At 45.5% G+C, this 21,650-nt stretch overlaps 1 protein-coding gene across 1 annotated transcript in view; it reads right to left on the minus strand.

The window, feature by feature from the left end:
• The window catches only part of SGPL1 (sphingosine-1-phosphate lyase 1), a 332,112-nt gene that overhangs the window by 25,258 nt on the left and 285,204 nt on the right, over nucleotides 1-21,650 (minus strand). Inside the window, exon 11 of the mRNA XM_030203525.1 lies at nucleotides 5,818-5,964. Coding sequence (XP_030059385.1) covers nucleotides 5,818-5,964 — 147 coding nt within the window. The remainder of the gene's footprint in view (nucleotides 1-5,817; nucleotides 5,965-21,650) is intronic.

Below are 21,650 nucleotides of genomic sequence, written 5' to 3' on the forward strand. Positions count from 1 at the left end.
CCAGGCCGTGAGAGCCAGGGACTGGAGGTTGGGATGCAGAAGAGCCCCATCGTCCTGCGTGATGAGGGTCGGAAAACACTCCAATCTCCACGGTTCTTCGGAGGATAACTCCAGAAGAAGAGGGAACCAGATCTGACGCGGCCAAAAGGGAGCAATCAGAATCATGGTGCCTCGGTCTTGCTTGAGTTTCAACAAAGTCTTCCCCACCAGAGGTATGGGAGGATAAGCATACAGCAGACCTTCCCCCCAATCCAGGAGGAAGGCATCCGACGCCAGTCTGCCGTGGGCCTGAAGCCTGGAACAGAACTGAGGGACCTTGTGGTTCACTTGAGATGCGAAGAGATCCACCAGGGGGGGGCCCCACGCCTGAAAGATCTGTCGCACCACACGGGAATTGAGCGACCACTCGTGAGGTTGCATAATCCTGCTCAACCTGTCGGCCAGACTGTTGTTTACGCCTGCCAGATATGTGGCTTGGAGCACCATGCCCTGACGGCGAGCCCAGAGCCACATGCTGACGGCTTCCTGACACAGGGGGCGAGATCCGGTGCCCCCCTGCTTGTTGACATAGTACATGGCAACCTGATTGTCTGTCTGAATTTGGATAATTTGGTGGGACAGCCGATCTCTGAAAGCCTTCAGAGCGTTCCAGATCGCTCGCAACTCCAGAAGATTGATCTGTAGATCGCGTTCTTGGAGGGACCAACTTCCTTGGGTGTGAAGCCCATCGACATGAGCTCCCCATCCCAGGAGAGACGCATCCGTGGTCAGCACTTTTTGTGGCTGAGGAATTTGGAAGGGACGTCCCAGAGTCAAATTGGAGCAAATCGTCCACCAAAACAGGGATTCGAGAAAACTCGTGGACAGGTGGATCACGTCCTCTAGACCCCCAGCGGCCTGATACCACTGGGAGGCTAGGGTCCATTGAGCAGATCTCATGTGAAGGCGGGCCATGGGAGTCACATGAACTGTGGAGGCCATGTGGCCCAGCAATCTCAACATCTGCCGAGCTGTGATCTGCTGGGACGCTCGCACCCGCGAGACGAGGGACAACAAGTTGTTGGCTCTCGTCTCTGGGAGATAGGCGCGAGCCGTCCGAGAATCCAGCAGGGCTCCGATGAATTCGAGTTTCTGCACTGGGAGAAGATGGGACTTTGGGTAATTTATCACAAACCCCAGTAGCTCCAGGAGGCGAATAGTCATCTGCATGGACTGCAGGGCTCCTGCCTCGGATGTGTTCTTCACCAGCCAATCGTCGAGATATGGGAACACATGCACCCCCAGCCTGCGAAGCGCCGCTGCTACCACAGCTAGGCACTTTGTGAACACCCTGGGTGCAGAGGCGAGCCCAAAGGGTAGCACACAGTACTGGAAGTGGCGTGTGCCCAGCTGAAATCGCAGATACTGTCTGTGAGCTGGCAGTATCGGGATGTGTGTATAGGCATCCTTCAAGTCCAGAGAGCATAGCCAATCGTTTTGCTGAATCATGGGGAGAAGGGTGCCCAGGGAAAGCATCCTGAACTTTCTTTTACGAGATACTTGTTCAGGGCCCTTAGGTCTAGGATGGGACGCATCCCCCCTGTTTTCTTTTCCACAAGGAAGTACCTGGAATAGAATCCCAGCCCTTCTTGCCCAGATGGCACGGGCTCGACCGCATTGGCGCTGAGAAGGGCGGAGAGTTCCTCTGCAAGTACCTTCTTGTGCTGGAAGCTGTAAGACTGAGCTCCCGGTGGACAATTTGGAGGTTTTGAGGCCAAATTGAGGGTGTATCCTTGCCGGACTATTTGGAGAACCCACTGATCGGAGGTTATGAGAGGCCACCTTTGGTGAAAAGCTTTCAACCTCCCCCCGACTGGCAGGTCGCCCGGCACTGACACTTGGATGTCGGCTATGCTCTGCTGGAGCCAGTCAAAAGCTCGCCCCTTGCTTTTGCTGGGGAGCCGCGGGGCCTTGCTGAGGCGCACGCTGCTGACGAGAGCGAGCGCGCTGGGGCTTAGCCTGAGCCGCAGGCTGTCGGGAAGGAGGATTGTACCTACGCTTACCAGAAGTATAGGGAACAGTCTTCCTTCCCCCGAAAAATCGTCTACCTGTAGAGGTAGAGGCTGAAGGCGGCCGGCGGGCGAACTTGTCGAATGCGGTGTCCGCTGGTGGAGAGACTCTACCACCTGTTCGACTTTTTCGCCAAAAATGTTATCCGCACGGCAAGGCGAGTCCGCAATCCGCTGCTGGATTCTATTCTCCAGGTCGGCGGCACGCAGCCATGAGAGCCTGCGCATCACCACACCTTGAGCAGCGGCCCTGGACGCAACATCAAAAGTGTCATAAACTCCTCTGGCCAGGAATTTTCTGCACGCCTTCAGCTGCCTGACCACCTCCTGAAAAGGCTTGGCGTTTTCTCAGGGGGAAGAGCATCAACCAAGCCCGCCAACTGCCGCACATTGTTCCGCATGTGGATGCTCGTGTAGAGCTGGTAAGACTGGATCTTGGACACGAGCATAGAGGAATGGTAGGCCTTCCTCCCAAAGGAGTCTAAGGTTCTAGAGTCTTTGCCCGGGGGCGCCGAAGCATGTTCTCTAGAACTCTTAGCCTTCTTTAGGGCCAGATCCACAACTCCAGAGTCGTGAGGCAACTGGGTGCGCATCAGCTCTGGGTCCCATGGATCCGGTACTGGGACTCGATCTTCTGGGGATGTGGGGATTAGTTAGAGGTTTCGTCCAGTTCGCAAGCAATGTCTTTTTTAGGACATGATGCAAGGGAACAGTGGACGCTTCCTTAGGTGGAGAAGGATAGTCCAGGAGCTCAAACATTTCAGCCCTGGGCTCGTCCTCCACAACCACCGGGAAGGGGATGGCCGTAGACATCTCCCGGACAAAGGAAGCAAAAGACAGACTCTCGGGAGGAGAAAGCTGTCTTTCAGGAGAGGGAGTGGGATCAGAAGGAAGACCCTCAGACTCCTCGTCAGAGAAATATCTGGGATCTTCTTCTTCTTCCCACGAGGCCTCACCCTCGGTGTCAGACACAAGTTCACGGACCTGCGTCTGCAACCGGGCCCGGCTCGACTCCGTGGAGCCACGTCCACGATGGGGGCGTCGAGAGGTAGACTCCCTCGCCCGCATCGGCGAAGCTCCCTCCGCCGACGTAGTCGGGGAGCCCTCCTGGGAGGTGGCCGCAGTCGGCACCGCACGCGGTACCGACGTCGGGGACCTCACCCCGGGCGATGGGCCAGCCGGCGCCACGCTCGACGGTACCGGAGGCACAAGCACCGCCGGTACCGGAGGGGTAGGGCGCAACAGCTCCCCCAGAATCTCTGGGAGAACGGCCCGGAGGCTCTCGTTCAGAGCGGCTGCAGAGAAAGGCATGGAGGTCGATGCAGGCGTCGACGTCAGTACCTGTTCCGGGCGTGGAGGCTGTTCCGGGCTGTCCAGAGCGGAGCGCATCGACACCTCCTGAACAGAGGGTGAGCGGTCCTCTCGGTGCCGATGCCTGCTGGGTGCCGACTCCCTCGGCGACCCAGAGCTCTCGGTGCCGACGCGGGGAGGGGACCGGTGTCGATGCTTCTTCGACTTCTTCCGAAGCATGTCACCGGAGCTCCCCGGCACCGACGAGGAGGACGTAGAATCCATCCGTCGCTTCCTCGGGGCCGAGACCGAAGAGGGTCGATCTCGGGGGGGCTGTACCGCAGGAGCCCTCAGGGTAGGAGGAGACCCACCCGAGGGCTCACCGCCACCAGCAGGGGAATGGACAGCCCTCACCTGCACTCCACCCGATGCACCACCGTCCGACGACATCAGCAGACGAGGTCCTGGTACCACCGACGTCGATGCAGCTATCCGATGTCTCGGCGCCGATGCAGAGGCCCGATGCCTCGATGCACTCGATGCAAGGGCGGCCGAGGAAGATGGTCTGGACGCTGACGACGTCGATGCACTCGAAGATCCCGGTGCCGATGCCGACGAAGAGCCCGAGAACAACACGTTCCACTGGGCTAGTCTCGCTACCTGAGTCCGCCTTTGAAGCAGGGAACACAGACTGCAGTTCTGAGGGCGATGCTCGGCCCCCAGACACTGAAGACACGACGAGTGTCGATCAGTGAGCGAGATAACCCGGGCGCACTGGGTGCACTTCTTGAAGCCGCTGGAAGGCTTCGATGTCATGGGCGGAAAAATCACGCCGGCGAAATCAAAAGCCGAAATGGCGAAAATTGAAGCACCAAAATTTAGAGGGAGAAAATCTCGACCGAGGCCAAAAAGAGGCCTACCCCGACGACGAAAGAAAACTTACCGGGGCAAAAAGCTGGAAGTACGGGGAGGATTGACACGAAACCCGGTGGAGGGTTTCCGGAGCACTTCCCGACTTTAGAAAAGCTTTTCCGAAGAAAAAAACACGCTCAAAAAACAATTTGGACGCGCGAGGTCAACTTTCCGGGGCCCGACACGGCGAAACACGACCGTACCGAGTGCGGACAAAAGAAGACTGGCCGGCTCGAGCCGGTTTCGGGCGGGAAGACGGCCGCGCATGCGCGGTGCGCAGGCGCGCGAGGGCTAGCAAAGGACTTTGCTAGTGAAGTTTCCGATTGGAGGGGCTGCCGTGGACGTCACCCATCAGTGAGAACAAGCAGCCTGCTTGTCCTCGGAGAATTTATGTTCATTGGCAGTTTGTACGTTTTATATTCTTACTAGTAAAACAGGCCCGTTTCTGACATAAATGAAACGGGCGCTAGCAAGGTTTTCCTCGGAGTGTGTATGTTTGAGAGAGTATATATGAGATTGACTGTGTGTGTGTGAGAGTGAGAGAGAGCGAGAGAGAGAGAGTGTGAATGTGCGAGTGTGTGTGTGTGACAGAGAGAGAGTGAGACTGCTGGGTGCGAGTGTTTCTCCTCTGTCCCCCCTCCAGCCACCCAGCGATTCTCCTCTCTCCCCTGCTCCCCCCTCCAGTCACCCAGCGATTCTACTTTTTCCCTTGCTCCCCTCCAGCCACTCGAGTCTCCTCTGTCCCCTGCTCCCCCTCCAGCCACCCAGCGAGTCTCCTCTGCTCCCTGCCCCCCTCCAGCCACCCAGCGATTGTCCTATCTCCCCTGCCCCCCCTCCAGCCACCCAGCGATTCTCCTGTGTCTCCTGCCCCCCCTCCAGCCACCCATCGATTCTCTTTTTTCCCTTGCCCCCCTCCAGCCACCCTGAGATTCTCCTCTCCCCTGCCCCCCCTCCAGCCACCCAGCGATTCTCCTCTCTCCCCTGCCCCCCCTCCAGCAACCCAGCGATTGTCCTCTCTCCCCTGTCCCCCCTCCAGCAACCCAGCGATTGTCCTATCTCCCCTGCCCCCCTCCAGCCACTCCTCCACTTTAATCAGCATATATTAAATTCCCTCCATGTGCTGCAGAAAAGCACCGAGCACATCCTATAAAATAAAACGCACCTCCAACGTTCTGAAGTCAAGAAAGTGAAGCTAAAAGTTCCGGAATGTTGCAGGAATGCTTCAAGGCTTGAAGGCTTCACTTTCTCGGCTTCAGAACGTTGGAGGTGTGTTTTATTATATAGGATGTGTTTAGTTTTTAGTTATTTTCTGAACTTTTGCAAACTGTTTCAGTTGGCTTGTTCAGAGAGGCGGTGTATCAAATACAATAAATTCATAAAGAGACATTTATCAGAAAACAGTTATCCAAAGGCAAACTTTTCTCAGGTGAGTTCCCTTTAAAAATACTGCCTTGGAATAAAACACTGGTCTTAAGCCAAGGAAAAGGTAAACGATTTATCCTTCACTAGAGCTCATGTTGTCACTTATTTGGACTGTTGAGGAAGTCCATGATCAATTATGGCTCACCTAGATGGGAACTGCAAGGAGTTTAGGTTCCATCCCTTTGCAGACAATGAATTAGACAGTCGGAAAATGTCAAATGAGTCAGATCCAATAGCAACGACTGACACCTGAGGCTTGCCAAGCACCAAGATATCTTTTGTCTTCCGCAACCTTGGGAAAAAAAAAAAAGTTAACAAACTTTTTCTAACAGCTTAATTTTTCTCTCAGGTTGTCAACTTCTGGGTTTCCTTGGGCTTTTTTACAGAGGTCTGTTCAATAATCAAAACAGCTCAATTGTTTAATAGATATTGTTCTATTATAGATACTACAACTAATTAATATTTTGCAAACAAGGAAATGCATGAATATTTCAGAGTCTAATTTCCTTCTTTGGTCTAAAAATTTGCACATGGTTATGTCTATTAACCAATGGCAATTCAGATTTCTAATTCCTTAATGACATCACAATTTGTTCTAACATTTAACAATCAAAAGTTTTCTTTTTCTTCTTTAAAGAGTTGACTCGTCTGTTATGTTGCCATATTTCAAACTAGGAGATGAAGTACTAATCAAGGGTAGGAAAGCTTGATGACAAAAATGTGCTCTGATCTCCCACGGATTAACTGAGCTGTTTCCCTATAGAAATCAAAGGTTAAAAAACCTAAACCAACAGCAAATACAAGTGTAAGAAGGCACATAAAACACATGGACTGAGGTTACTGAGAACACTACAATCTGTGGCAGTAATATGAATGAAATTGGGATGTGTTCCATAGTTATGGGGCTGGGGGCAGGGACACACAAATTATAATTTTATTAAAATCTATTTCCTTTTAGGAAACCAAGATAAAAATGGTGTAGAACATAAATCAGTTATCAAATCTTAGTAAAAGTTATTCGGGCAGTATTGAAAAGCACTTATGTGGTCGGCATCAAGTAGTGACTGAATAAATGCTTCTCCCCCACCCCCAGGTACTATGCTGGTAAACGGATACAGCCAGGACTGAGGCCTAGGTTTACTTACATAATTGAAACAGGCAGATTTTATCAGGATACCTGCTAAATAATTAATTTCATTTGATATACCTCACATTGCCAGTGGCATCACAGCAGTGTCAGGCCTCTCAAGGGAAACAGGATTTGTGAGCCCTTGGACCACAGCCGTAGAGCGACAGTGGAAGGCAAAACCCCCAACCAGGACTGGGCAACACACCAACACGGCAGGGAACTGCAGACGTAGATAAGCAGGCAGGGATACAGGACTGGAACAGACTTCAACTACACTTGACCACCATTCCCCAGGGGTTGAGCCCCCAGGTGCAGGTGGCCGGCAGGACTTACAGGATCCAGGAGCACACACAGGGGAAAGAACTCAAGAGCAAGCTTGACTAAATGGGCCAGGAATCAGGACACAGAACTGGGGAACCCTCCCCAGGTAACAGGACTCAAAAACAAGCTTATACAAACCAGGACTGGAGAGAAAGGCTGAGGGAAATAAGAACACAAAATAGACAGACAAGGCTAACCCCAAAGCTGAGCTACAACTACCACCTAATACAGAACACAACAGAAAGCCCACAGAAGGCAGAAGGCAAAAGCCCACAGACAGAACACAGAAGCAGAAGGCAAAAGCCCACAGACAGAACACAGAAGCAGAAGGCAAAAGCCCACAGACAGAACACAGAAGCAGAAGTGCAGAAGCACACCAACTGACCTATAGCGATGCAAAGGCCAAGCCTGAAAGTTCCCAGATGCTTAATAAAGGCATTACAGGTGAGGTCACCAGCAGGGTGGGGCTCAGCAACACAAGAGCACAGCACAGCCTGGCTGGAACAGGATCCCGGAATGAACTAGCCTGGACTGGAATGGATTTCAGGATTGCCACATAGGCTTCAGGATTTACACACCGACATGGCTTGGCTGGAGGAACCCCAAAGCAAGTCCGACAGGGAATATAGTCACAATCGTGACAAGCAGTTTATAATAACAGCTCAGAGGAGCAAAAGAATAAAAAAAAAAAGAAGGTACAAAAGAGGAAAATGAGTAAATGAGGGATCAGGGTCAGGGGGTAGGAGTCAAGCAGAAATTAGAAATCATGAAGGAAAAGCTTGGTTAAAGGGCTAAGATTTGATAAGCTTCTTGAAGGTGGGATAGGAAGTTTCAATTTTAATATGAAATAGTAAAGAATTCCAAAGCTTTGGACCAAATGTAGGAGAAAGCAGAGGCATGGGGTTTTCACGACATATAACAGAAAGTGGGGGGATATAAAGGAGAGACTGTTGAGACGATCGTAGGGAGCATGGAGAGGCATATGGGATCAGTAACCTAGAGATGTAGTCAGAAGCAGCTGGGAGGGAACCATCGTATACCAACAGGTGATTCGGTAGGAGATTGGCAATCAGTGTTCTTGTATCAAAAGGGGAGTGATATGTTCAAATTTACTGGCATTATGTAAAGTTTGACTGCTGTTGACTGTCCTAACTTCAAACACTTCAGGGAGACAAACCAACAAACAAAGCATTACAATAGTCTAAGTGAATGATGACAAGGGAAAGGAGAAGGGTGCAAATGCTTGAGAAGGAAAGATAAGGTTTCACTGACCAAATTCTCTGTTAGGCGAAGGACGATTGAACAGTTTTAGAGATGTGCTCATAGAAGGAAAATTTGGGGTCAAAAATGAACCTCGGTATGTGCAGTTTCTTAAGCAAAGCTCATAGCTTGACCCTAGAGAATCGGAGGTGTTGGAACCGAACAATAAGGATTTCAAAAATGAATTGCTTCAGTTTTAGAAACATTCAGAGCAAGCCTGTGGGTACCCAACCAGACAGCAACATGCTCAAGGCAAGAGTTTAGAATGGAAGAGTCTATGAAATTGGAAGTGTATGAGTATGATGGTAGTCCTAACTTTAAAAAGGATGAGGGATATCTAAGTTTAGGACTGCACTTTCAGTGATCTAACTTAAATGGATAAGCCTGCTGAACATCAGGCACAAAGATAAGTGGACAAACCATCTGTTCATCTTTTATGCTGCAGCCAGCCTTTTGAATATTGCTACCTATGTCTATCAATTTGACGCTCTTTTTGTATCACAATACATTCTGTACCAAAAAAAAAAAGATGAAACGAGTATTAATAGTATGTAATAAAAAGAAAATAACTGAAATTGTTTATTCTTTCATCCTATGGTTGCCTTCCACCTTGTTTTTGGGCAGCCCTAGCTCCACTTATTTCACCAGCTGTCACAATATGGCCTCCACAGTTAACAGCACAGTATTTTAACTATGTTGCCTGTCCACCACCTGGCATCCTTGAGGACGGAGAACCTCTGAATGCTGCATGCCTATTTGCTGAGACTACATTGTTATAAAACACCTCTTAAATCAGTCAAATAGGTGCTGCCTTAAATAAGTTTTCTGAGATTTCTTCCCTCAGGGTGTATAACTGCTTCAACAGGCTATTTTTCCTTGAAATTTTAATATTTTTGTATTATATAAACAAAGAAACAATACAAACTAATAAACCAGATATGCTACTATAGAAGTAACTGGTACATTTAAGAATGTTTTCTATTACACACATAATGATTGAATATGATCATAAACAAGTTATATATTGTTGACATATTGTTCTACTGGAGTCCAAAACCTCCTTTTATTAAGTATAGAGGCACGTTTTTTTTTTTTTTTTTTTTTTTTTTGCAATTGCAAAGTTTTTGATGATAAAAAACAGATCATCACCAAAAGTGAACAGTAAGAAGCCTTTCCGATTTCCAATAATATAAAATAAGCTTTTGGGCTACAGTAATAAGTATGTTAAATAGTTTATGTGGAGGGGCATAATCGAATGGGGCACCCAAGTTTTTCTGAGGATGTCCTTGCAGGACGTCCCTGCGACGGGGTGGTGAAACCCGTATTATCGAAAAAAGATGGATAGCCATCTTTCGTTTCGATAATAGTCGGGGACGCTCAAATCTCCACATTTAGGTCGACCTTAGAGATGGTCGTCCCCGATTTTCGGTGATAATCGAAACCGAGGACACCCATCTCAGAAACGACCAAATCCAAGCCCTTTGGTCGTGGGAGGAGCCAGCATTCGTAGTGCACTGGTCCCCCTCACATGCCAGGACGCCAAACGGGCACCCTAGGGGGCACTGCAGTGGACTTCAGAAAAAGCTCCCAGCTGTATAGCTCCCTTACCTTGTGTGCTGAGCCCCCCAAAACCCACTCCCCACAACTGTACACCACTACCATAGCCCTTAGGGATGAAGGGGGGCAGCTAGATGTGGGTACAGTGGGTTTCTGGTGAGTTTTGGAGGGCTCACATTTACCACTACAAGTTTAACAGGTAGGGGGGGGGATGGGCCTGTGTCCGCCTGCCTGAAGTGCACTGCAGTACCCACTAAAACTGCTCCAGAGACTTGCATACTGCTGTCATGGAGCTGGGCATGATATTTGAGGCTGGCATAGAGGCCAGAAAAAATATTTTTACATTTTTGTTTAGGGTACGAGGGTGTTAGTGACCACTGGGGGAGTAGGGGGAAGTCATCCCCGATTCCCTCCAGTGGTCATCTGGTCATTTAGGGCACATTTTTGTGGCTTGCTCGTAACAAAAAAGGACCTAGTAAAGTCGGCCAAGTGTTCGTCAGGGACACCCTTCTTTTTTCCATTATCGGCCGAGGACGCCCATGTGTTAAGCACGATCCAGCTCCGCTTTCGCTACGCTTCCGACACGCCCCCGTGAACTCTGGTCATCCCCGCGACGGAAAGCAGTTGAGGGCACCCAAAATTGGCTTTCGATTATGCCGATTTGGGCGACCCTGGGAGATGGACACCCATCTCCCGATTTGTGTCGAAAGATGGGCGCCCTTCTCTTTCAAAAATGAGCCCAATTGTGTTTCTAGGAGAGCAGTTCCCAGTTAGCAGGATTTAAACTTATAATAGATGGTGATAAAGGGCATTGAACATTGAATATCTTCTGGATGATAAGCCGAACATCAGTCCAAAAAGACACTGCATGAATGCAGTGAAAAAGGATATTTATTTTTGTTTTTTGTTACATTTGTACCCCGCACTTTCCCACTCATGGCAGGCTCAATGCGGCTTACATGGGGCAATGGAGGGTTAAGTGACTTGCCCAGAGTCACAAGGAGCTGCCTGTGCCTGAAGTGGGAATCGAACTCAGTTCCTCAGTTCCCCAGGACCAAAGTCCACCACCTACTTCAGTAGAACATCTCCAACATTTATTCATGGGGAAAAGTCCAGCAGTAAAGATTTTTCATGGTGTCCATATGGATTTATGATATAGGAAGAACATGGATTGTAGAGTCAATGCTGAAGCAAATAGTTTTATCACTGAAGACCATACACAAGACTACTATTTTTCAGAAATGATATCCTTAACATCAAATTCCCATGTTTTTGGAGATCTATAACTTGATTAGGAAAACTGGATATAAATTGTTAACAGAGTCTGTGTGTCCATTAGTGAGAAGAAGTTGTGCTGTTGAAAATATTGAAGGTATATCTGTAGCCGATTTAGAAAAATAATTTTGAGTATGCATACAATGCTGAAGTTGTACCCATCTAAACTGATTTTTATTAGATAATGAAAATGTTGCTTGCAGTGATGGAAAGGATAACAACTTTTTTTTTTATTAGTATCTAATATATCTTGAAAGGTCCATATACCTTTATCTATCCATGCCTTCCAATAAAAGGGAGTTTTATCAATAACAATTATTATTGATTATTTCAAATAGAGGTATATGTGGTAGTGTGAATAGGATGAGATCATTGTTTTCAAATTCTATTAAGGATTTTAATGTAAAAGCAATAATTAGATGTGAATGGGATTTAGAGTATGATGAACCCGTCACCAACAGAGGGAGTTGGAAAGGTTGTACAGTATGCTGTTCAAAGAGTAACCACATTGGTGAATACTCAGGATCTGCAAAGAACCATCTACAGCTTTGTCGAAGTATAAAAGGCCTTATGGTATATAATAAAGTCTGGAAAGCAAATCCCTGCTCTGTGTCGTGTATGTTTTTGTTGACAGCAATTTTTGGTTGATTGGATTTCCACAAAAAAATCAACTAGAATTTTATCAATCTGTGTATAGAAGTTGGATAGGAAAAGTGTTGGTATCATACTGATGATAAAATTTATTTTAGGGGCTACTATCATTTTGAGTGTTTCTAACCGGCCCCACCAGGATAGGTGTAGAGGGTGCCAAGTAACAAGTAAAGATTTCACAAATGTAAGGATAGAATCACTATTGTTTGTGATGGTATTTTCTAGGTTTGAATAAAGGTCAATGCCTAAATATTTTACTTTGGATTTTGCCCAGACTAGGTTTAATTATTTGTCAATATCCAATTGAATGTAATGGTTATGAAGCAATATTTCATTTTTTTGATTTATTTTATATCCTAAAAGCAATGAAAATGAATCTATCAGTGGGAATAATGCAGGTATGGAAGAGATGGGATTAGATATACTAAAACATCATCAGCTGAATGCTGAACATTTAAATTCTAAGTTATTAATTGAAAATCTAGATATATCTGAGTGCTGTCTGATTGCAATAAGGGTTATATTAAATAAATATGGTGACAATGGGCATCCCCGACCGGTGCCACATTTAAGGAAAATATGTTCTGCGCGAGTATTATTTGTCAGAATTCTCACCATAGGGTTAGCATACAAAATTTGAATTTTTCCAATAAAGCATGAGGGGGCACCGAACCATTGTAAAACTGAAAAACGATAAGTTAGTTCCACTCTATCAAATGCTTTTTCTGCATCTAGAGTTAAGCAACAATTGGATTGTTGATAGTTTTAACTAAATGTAAGAGATGAAAAAATAGTTGAGAATTATCTGTGATTAAACGACCTGGCATGAAGCCAACTAGATTTAGATGTGTTTTTTTTCCTATAATCTGTTTCAATCTGTTAGATATAGATATTTTGGCATAAATGTTATAATCTACATTAAGTAGGGATATAGGCCTATAATTTTGAATTAGAGTAGGGTCTTTATTTGGTTTAGGAATGACATTTATTATTGCTTCAGAAAAATGCTTATTATAGATGTTTTCAGGAGTAATTAAGTTTACAAAGTAAGTAATATAATAGATAAATCTGTTTAAATATTTTAAAAAAATTCAATAGTTATTCTGTCAGGGCCTGCAGTCTTTCCAGATTGTATACCCAATATATCACTATATAATTCTCTCTCTGTTATGTCACCTTATAAAGTGTTAATATCTATATTGGACCATTTGGGTCACTGTAATTGTGAGAAGAAAGTTTCCAAGTTTAGTGTAGATTTACTCTTATATAAGTGTGAAACAGATCACTATACGCAGGCTGCAAAGAGCAAATACTGAGGAAACTTCAAACAGCCCAGAACACAGCAGCCAGGCTCATCTTCGGAAAACCAAGATATGAAAGGGCAAAACCACTACGAGAGAAATTACATTGGCTTCCACTTAAGGAACGCGTTACTTTTAAAGTTTGCACATTAGTCCATAAGATCATTTACGGCGAAGCCCCAGCGTACGTCTGATTTAATAGACCTACCACCCAGAAACGCTAAAAGATCATCCCGAACACACCTCAACCTCCACTTCCCCACTTGCAAGGGCCTGAAATACAAGACGCTACACACGTCAACCTTTTCCCACAAGAGCACGCAGTCTTGGAATACACTACCGCACAACCTAAGAATGATTAACGAACAAGCTTCCTTCGGTAAACTACTGAAGACTCACCTGTTTGGACAAACTTACGGAAAGAGCCAAAACACACTCACTGTTCATCAATGCAACATACATCCACTTTTGATCCCTCATCCCGTAATCCAGTCAATCATACATTTATTCACGGAACTATGTACACCATATGTCTTTGTGTCTAACACTGCCCTTTTAGCTTCCCATTGTCTCCTTCCAATGTTTCTATGTTGATGTCCCATTGTTATATTCCTAATGATATTCGAATGTCTCGCACAACTCTGTACAATGTAATCCATAACCAAGTTGTAACAAATGTATTTCTATTATTCATATCTTATTGTAAGCCACACTGAGCCCGCAAAAAGGTGGGAAAATGTGGGATACAAATGCAATAAATAAATAAATAAAGAATGAGTTTGAGATATCTTTAATGTTATTAGAGATCTTATCATTCAGCATTTTTATAACTGGTAATTGCACTTTAGAGCATCTTCTCTTAAGACAGAGGTCCTTCATGACAGGGTCATTTTTTTTGCAGCCTGTAAAAGCCCCCCCCCCCCCCCCCCCCAAAAAAAAAATAAAAGGCCACACAGTGAAATAACTTTTACCATGTGGACATGCGGTGGGGAGCCCTTACCGCCACCCACTGAGGTGGTGATAAGGGCTCCTGTGCTAAAACACATTCCACATACTTCTCAAATCGAAGACAAAGTTGACTTACTAGCACATGTTTAAATATTCCTTTGTGTGTCGGTGGCTATTTCTGCATAGCAGAAAACCTGAAAAGCATGGCACCCAGTAGAACTGATCACTTATTTTACAGCATTCCACAATGCTAAGCATTTTATCTACTTTCCTGCAGCTTAAACAATTGGTCTTTTATTTACATAAAACAATTCAACTCAGAAAATGCTCCACAAAGTAAGATTTGTTCCTGAGACGTCCTAGTGAGCTGCACAAAAGCAAGTCTTCTTTAAACAATATTTATTCATCTCCTTCCACTAGAATTTCCTGGACACTGGAATATTAATATATGAAAACATATGTGCTGAATCGTGGTTATGGTCTAGATATTCATAAACTAAGGGGCTATTTTACTAAGTGCGCAGAAAAATGGCCTGTGCTGCTGTAGGCGTGTGTTTTGGATGCGTGCAGGTCCATTTTTCAGTGCGCCAGAAAAAAAGGCCTTTTTTGTGGCCAAAAATGGACGTGCGGCAAAATTAAACCAGCACACGTCCATTTTCAGCCTGAGACCTTACTGCCCCCCATTGTCTTAGCGGTAAGGTCTCACGCAATAACTGGGCAGTAATCGTCAGAGCGCGTAAACTGTCGATTACCACCGGGTAAGCGCCACGTAGTATTTTCTACCGCATGTTTTGGAAGTGGAACAAAAATGGAATTACCGCCCAGGGCACACGGTAGCCGGGCAGTAGTTCCAGTATGATGCACACTGGACGTGCGTAGGCACCTACGCACCTTAGTAAAAAGGCCCCTAAATAAAATACTCGGGTAACATGTTTTTGTTCTGTATTTACTGGATCAGGTTGTAAACATGAAAACAGCTGAATGTTTTGCAAGAACACCCACACATACTGGGATCTACATATTGGGAAGTAACAGATTGAACACGTCCATATCCTGGAGCTATAAGATCTGCTGTAGTAGGGAACCGAAGGATTTAGAAGTGAAGTTTAACAAGCTTTGGTCACTGTTTATCTATTAGCCACTCCTGCACCACAATGAAAACGTACAACAGAATTTTTGTGGGGCACCCTAAAATGTTATAAAGGTCTTCATAAAAATGTTTCCAAGTGGGCTTAACTAGCCAAATAAACTTGGATGAGCCAAAACCTCTCTGTTGAAATGTGCTATGAGAAATTTTGATCTATTTTTTTTTTTTAATCTGCCAGGGACTTGTGACCTAAACTGGCCTCTTTTATGCTGGACTTGAGGGACCTTGGTTTAAGTCAACAAAGCTTTTTTATGTGAACAGAAAATGATGCAACATGTAACTGTTAACTTAGCCAATCCAACAAAACTAAGAATATGACAATAGATAAAGCAGAAACGCTCATCTGGACTACATAGAAGGCAGCAAAGTAAGCACCAGTGGGAGAAACAAAAAACATAGGTTTTGATATTTTAAAAAATATATCCTGGTAGCACCTGCTATACTGATGTCACTGGGAAAATATTCAGCAGCACTATTTAGATAGTACAGCTGAATATCTTTACAGGTCACTGCGGCACTATTCCAGGGTGGTCTGGGAGTAGAGCCAGGGAAGAGACCACAGAAATGTTCACTGCTGCTACCTTGATAACGTAGGGCAAAAAGAAAGCAAAAACCGTCCTATATATATATATATATATATATATATATATATATATATATACACATACATACACACATATACATACACACATACAGTGCACTCCATTTAAGTGCATGTTGGATAAGCGCATGCTCTGTTTAACTGCATGCCGTACTTCGGTTCCGTTTTTGGCGCCATCAATTTTTACGGGGACAAACTTCGGTTTAGCGCACCACTGATAAGTACAAGATTAGCTTACATGCATGGTTTAAGACCGCTCCTCTGCCGGAAAGACTCTGCATAAGCACATGCATAGAATATGGAAGCCGAATGGCACGTGACAAAGGGGCGATAAATTTGAAATCTCACTGGTTAACTGCCACAGGCAGAATAAGCGAAAGAAAGTTCTTAGAGTGTACACTGGAGTCGTCGTCGTGCAACTATAAGACTAACACTGGCTGAATGAATAGAAGTTCTTAAAAAATTAGAAAATGAAGTCAAGCATCTATTGCTAAAGATTATAGTGTCAATCCCAGTCAAATTTCACGTATCTTGAAGCAGAAAGAGCAGTTTCTGGAAGACTGGCAAAACAATACAAATCCACACAGGAAATGTAAACGGGCGGGAAAAGCTGAAGAGGTAGAAGATGCTCTTCTTCGGTGGTTTTCTCAAGTCAGAAGCAGACAGTTTCTTGTCAGTGGTCCACTGCTTATGGAGAAAGCTAATCAGCTAGCTGAAAGTCTTGGACTAACTGAATTCAAAGCCACTGTTGGATGGTTGGAAAGATGGAAGGAGAGGAACAACATAGAATTAAAGAAACAGCATGGTGAGAAACAAGACGCTGATGACTTTGGTGCTGAAAATTGGGTTGTTTCAGTTCTTCCTACCATCTTGAACGAGTTTGCACCTCGTGACATTTTCAATGCTGACGAAAATGGTCTCTACTGGCGAGCGATTCCTGATGGAACACTTGCATTCAAACAAGCCGAAACTACAGGAAGTAAAACGTAGGAGGACCGACTGACGATCCTCCTTTGCTGCAATATGGATGGGAGTGAGAAGTTGGAATCACTCGTCATTGGAAAGAGCAAACAGCCCCGTTGCTTCAAGAATGTTAAGCGACTTCCTGTGTCATATCAGACTAATGCAAATTCATGGATGACTGGGGAAATTTGGAAGCAGTAGCTAAAGAAGTTAGACACTAGAATGCGGGCACAAAAGCGTCAGATTTTGTTGCTTTGTGATAATTGTGCTGCACACAATGATGATGTCAGGCTGTCTAACGTCAAGGTGGTCTTCCTGCCACCATACACTACCTCTCTGATCCAACCTATGGATCAGGGCATAATAGCCAATTTCAAAAAACATTATCGGGCTCTTGTGCTACATCGTCTGATGAGCGTTATGGATGACCAGACTGGCAAGGATAAACAACTCACAAACTATCTAAACAAACACTCAATACTGCATGACGCCCAATCAGGATTCCGGTCGAATCATAGCACAGAAACAGTATTAGTCACCCTTATGACTAGATTCAAACAAACAATTGCAACTGGCAACAATATACTCCTCCTACAATTTGACATGTCAAGTGCCTTTGATATGGTTGACCACGGAATCCTATAACACATACTCGAATACTTTGGCATTGGAGGAAATGTCCTGAATTGTTTTGAAGGGTTCCTAACCCAACGTTCATATCAAGTCACATCAAATTCGACCACATCTAAGGCATGGACACCTGAATGTGGAGTACCACAAGGATCACCTCTCTCACCAACCATTTTCAACTTAATGATGATCCCTTTGGCAAAACGCCTATCAAACCATAACCTTAACCCATATATCTACGCTGATGATGTGACAATATACATCCCCTTCAAACAAGACATTAACGAAATCTTCAACGAAATTGATCAAAGCCTACACATCATGAACACATGGGTGGATGCATTTCGTCTGAAATTAAATGCAGAAAAAACTCAATGCCTGATTCTCACCTCCCAATACAACACAAAAGAATTCACAACCATAAACACACCAAACCTGAATCTTCAAATCTCAGAAACGCTAAAAATCCTTGGAATCACTATCAACCGCCACCTAACGCTTGAAACTCACGCTAACACAACAACAAAAAAGATGTTTTACAGCATGTGGAAACTAAAAAGGATAAGATCATACTTCCCAAGATCCGTCTTTCGCAGCCAAGTGCAATCCCTTGTGCTCAGACATTTGGATTATTGCAACTCACTATACGCAGGTTGCAAAGAACAAACACTGAGGAAACTTCAAACAGCCCAGAATACGGCAGCCAGACTCATCTTTGGAAAGCCAAAATATGAAAGTGCAAAACCATTAAGAGAGAAACTGCACTTGCTTCCACTCAAGGAACGCGTCACTTTTAAAGTATGCACATTAGTCCACAAAATCATTCACGGCGAAGCCCCAGCCTACATGTCTGAGTTGATAGACTTACCACCCAGAAACGCCAAAAGATCATCCCGAACCTTCCTTAACCTCCACTTCCCCAATTGCAAAGGCGTGAAATACAAAGCGCTACATGCGTCAACCTTTTCTCACATGAGCACGCAGTTTTCGAATACACTGCCGCGCAACCTAAGAACAACCAACGAGCAAGCTTCCTTCCGCAGATTATTGAAGACCCATCTTTTTGAAAAAATTTACGGAAAGAAACCAAACACAAAGTCCACACTTACTGTTCACTAATGCATCATACATTCACCTCTGAACTCTCATTCCCGTATTATCACATCACTCATACCTTTACTCACAGAAAGATATATACCATACACCTTCATGCCTTTTTATCGCCCTCTAAGCTCCCATTGTTTCCTTCCAAAGTTGCAATGTCTATGTTCCATTATTACATTCCTTAACGACACCTCAATTGTTTCGCATAACTCTGCACAATGTAATCCATAACTATCAGTAACAAATTGTATTTCCAACATTCAACTCATATTGTAAGCCACACTGAACCCGCAAAAAGGTGGGAAAATGTGGGATACAAATGCAATAAATAAATAAATAAATAAATAAATAAAATAAACGTGCTGTTGAACTGGCTCGTAATCTATCACTGTTGGATTCCCTACATATGCAGAAAGAAGCCTGGAATCATGTTAGACAGGGAACCATTGTGAACTGCTACAAGCGGGCAAGCTTTGTTAAGGATGTGGAGAGGGACGAAACAGATACAGCTGTTGCAAACGCGTCAGATGAACAGGCTACTGACATCCCAGTCGGTGTTACTGAAGAGGAGTTTCATCACTATGTAGCTGTTGATTACAATCTACAAACAGCTGACGACAGCACTGATGTCCAGATATGCACCTTCACGCAGGCAACGGCTGATGATGAAATGAGCAGTGAGACACATGCTGACGAAATTCAACAACATCCTGTCACTTTTGCAAGTGTGCTGGAGAGTCTCAATACCGTGCGGGCCAATCTGAAGGCCATTGGATTTTCAGTGCTATGACAGTTTTTACCGTCTGGCAGACGTAGTCTATGGAACTCACAGACACAATAGTGTACAGAGGACAAGCAAGCATAACTACTACTACTACTAAACATTTCTAAAGCGCTACTAGGGTTACGCAGCGCTGTACAATTTAACATAGAGGGACGGTCCCTGCTCAAGGAGCTTACAAGACTTGAAGATGGGCAGGGAGGGGGCTTGGCGTAAGGGCTCAGGAAGGTTGTTCCAAGCATAGGGTGAGGCGAGGCAGAATGAGCGGAGCCTGGAGTTGGCGGTGTTGGAGAAGGGTACAGAGAGGAGGGATTTGTCCTGTGAACGGAGGTTACGGGCAGGAACGTAGGGGGAGATGAGGGAGGAGAGATAGTGAGAGGCAGCAGACTGAATGCATTTGTAGGTAAGGAGAAGAAGCTTGAATTGAATGCGGTATCTGATTGGAAGCCAGTGAAGTGACTTGAGGAGAGGGGTGATATGAGTAAATCGGTTTTGGCGGACTATGAGACGTGCCGCAGAGTTATGAACAGATTGAAGGGGGGATAGATGGCTAAGTGGGAGGCCAGTGAGGAGTAGGTTGCAGTAGTCAAGGCGAGAGGTAATGAGAGCATGGACGAGAGTTCGGGTGGTGTGTTCAGAGAGGAAGAAGCGGCATGTCTTGGCAGTCTGCTGGATATGCGCAGAGAAGGAGAGGGAGGAGTCAAAGATGACTCCGAGGTTGCGGGCTGATGAGACGGGGAGGATGAGGGTGTTATAAACTGAGATAGAAAGTGGAGGAAGAGGAGACGTGGGTTTTGGTGGAAAGACGATGAGCTCGGTCTTGGACATGTTCAGTTTCAGGTGGCGGTTGGACATCCAGGCAGCAATGTCGGATAGGCAGGCTGATACCTTTGCCTGGGTCTCTGCGGTGATGTCTGGTGTGGACAGATATAGCTGGGTATCATCAGCATAGAGATGATACTGAAAACCATGAGATGAGATCAGGTCACCCAGGGAAGAGGTGTAGATTGAGAAGAGAAGGGGTCCAGGGACCGATCCCTGGGGAACACCAACAGATAGGGGGATAGGGGTGGAGGAAGATCCATGAGAGTGAACTCTGAAGGTGCGGTGGGAGAGATAGGAGGAGAACCAGGAGAGGACAGAGCCCTGGAACCCAAATGAGGACAGTGTGGCAAGAAGTAAGTCATGATTCACAGTGTCAAAAGCGGCGGATAGATCAAGGAGGATGAGGATGGAGTAGTGGCCTCTGGATTTGGCAAGGAACAGGTCATTACAGACTTTAGAGAGTGCTGTTTCTGTCGAGTGAACGTCAGTTAACGGAGACTGTATAACATCAGTTAACAGAGACTGTATACTGTACGTATAATAAACAGTACTGTACATATGTTTATCAGATGTCAAGCTTCTTTGGGTCACAATGGTTAAGTGCACGCTTCGGTTAACTGCATGTATTTCTTTGGTCCCAGACTCTGGCACTTAAGCAGATTGCACTGTGTATACAGTGGTGGAAATAAGTATTTGATCCCTTGCTGATTTTGTAAGTTTGCCCACTGACAAAGACATGAGCAGCCCATAATTGAAGGGTAGGTTATTGGTAACAGTGAGAGATAGCACATCACAAATTAAATCCGGAAAATCACATTGTGGAAAGTATATGAATTTATTTGCATTCTGCAGAGGGAAATAAGTATTTAATCCCTCTGGCAAACAAGACCTAATACTTGGTGGCAAAACCCTTGTTGGCAAGCACAGCGGTCAGACGTCTTCTGTAGTTGATGATGAGGTTTGCACACATGTCAGGAGGAATTTTGGTCCACTCCTCTTTGCAGATCATCTCTAAATCATTAAGAGTTCTGGGCTGTCGCTTGGCAACTCGCAGCTTCAGCTCCCTCCATAAGTTTTCAATGGGATTAAGGTCTGGTGACTGGCTAGGCCACTCCATGACCCTAATGTGCTTCTTCCTGAGCCACTCCTTTGTTGCCTTGGCTGTATGTTTTGGGTCATTGTCGTGCTGGAAGACCCAGCCACGACCCATTTTTAAGGCCCTGGCGGAGGGAAGGAGGTTGTCACTCAGAATTGTACGGTACATGGCCCCATCCATTCTCCCATTGATGCGGTGAAGTAGTCCTGTGCCCTTAGCAGAGAAACACCCCCAAAACATAACATTTCCACCTCCATGCTTGACAGTGGGGACGGTGTTCTTTGGGTCATAGGCAGCATTTCTCTTCCTCCAAACACGGCGAGTTGAGTTCATGCCAAAGAGCTCAATTTTTGTCTCATCTGACCACAGCACCTTCTCCCAATCACTCT

This window comes from Microcaecilia unicolor, chromosome 5 (assembly GCF_901765095.1).
Source record: "Microcaecilia unicolor chromosome 5, aMicUni1.1, whole genome shotgun sequence".
NCBI lineage: Eukaryota > Metazoa > Chordata > Amphibia > Gymnophiona > Siphonopidae > Microcaecilia > Microcaecilia unicolor.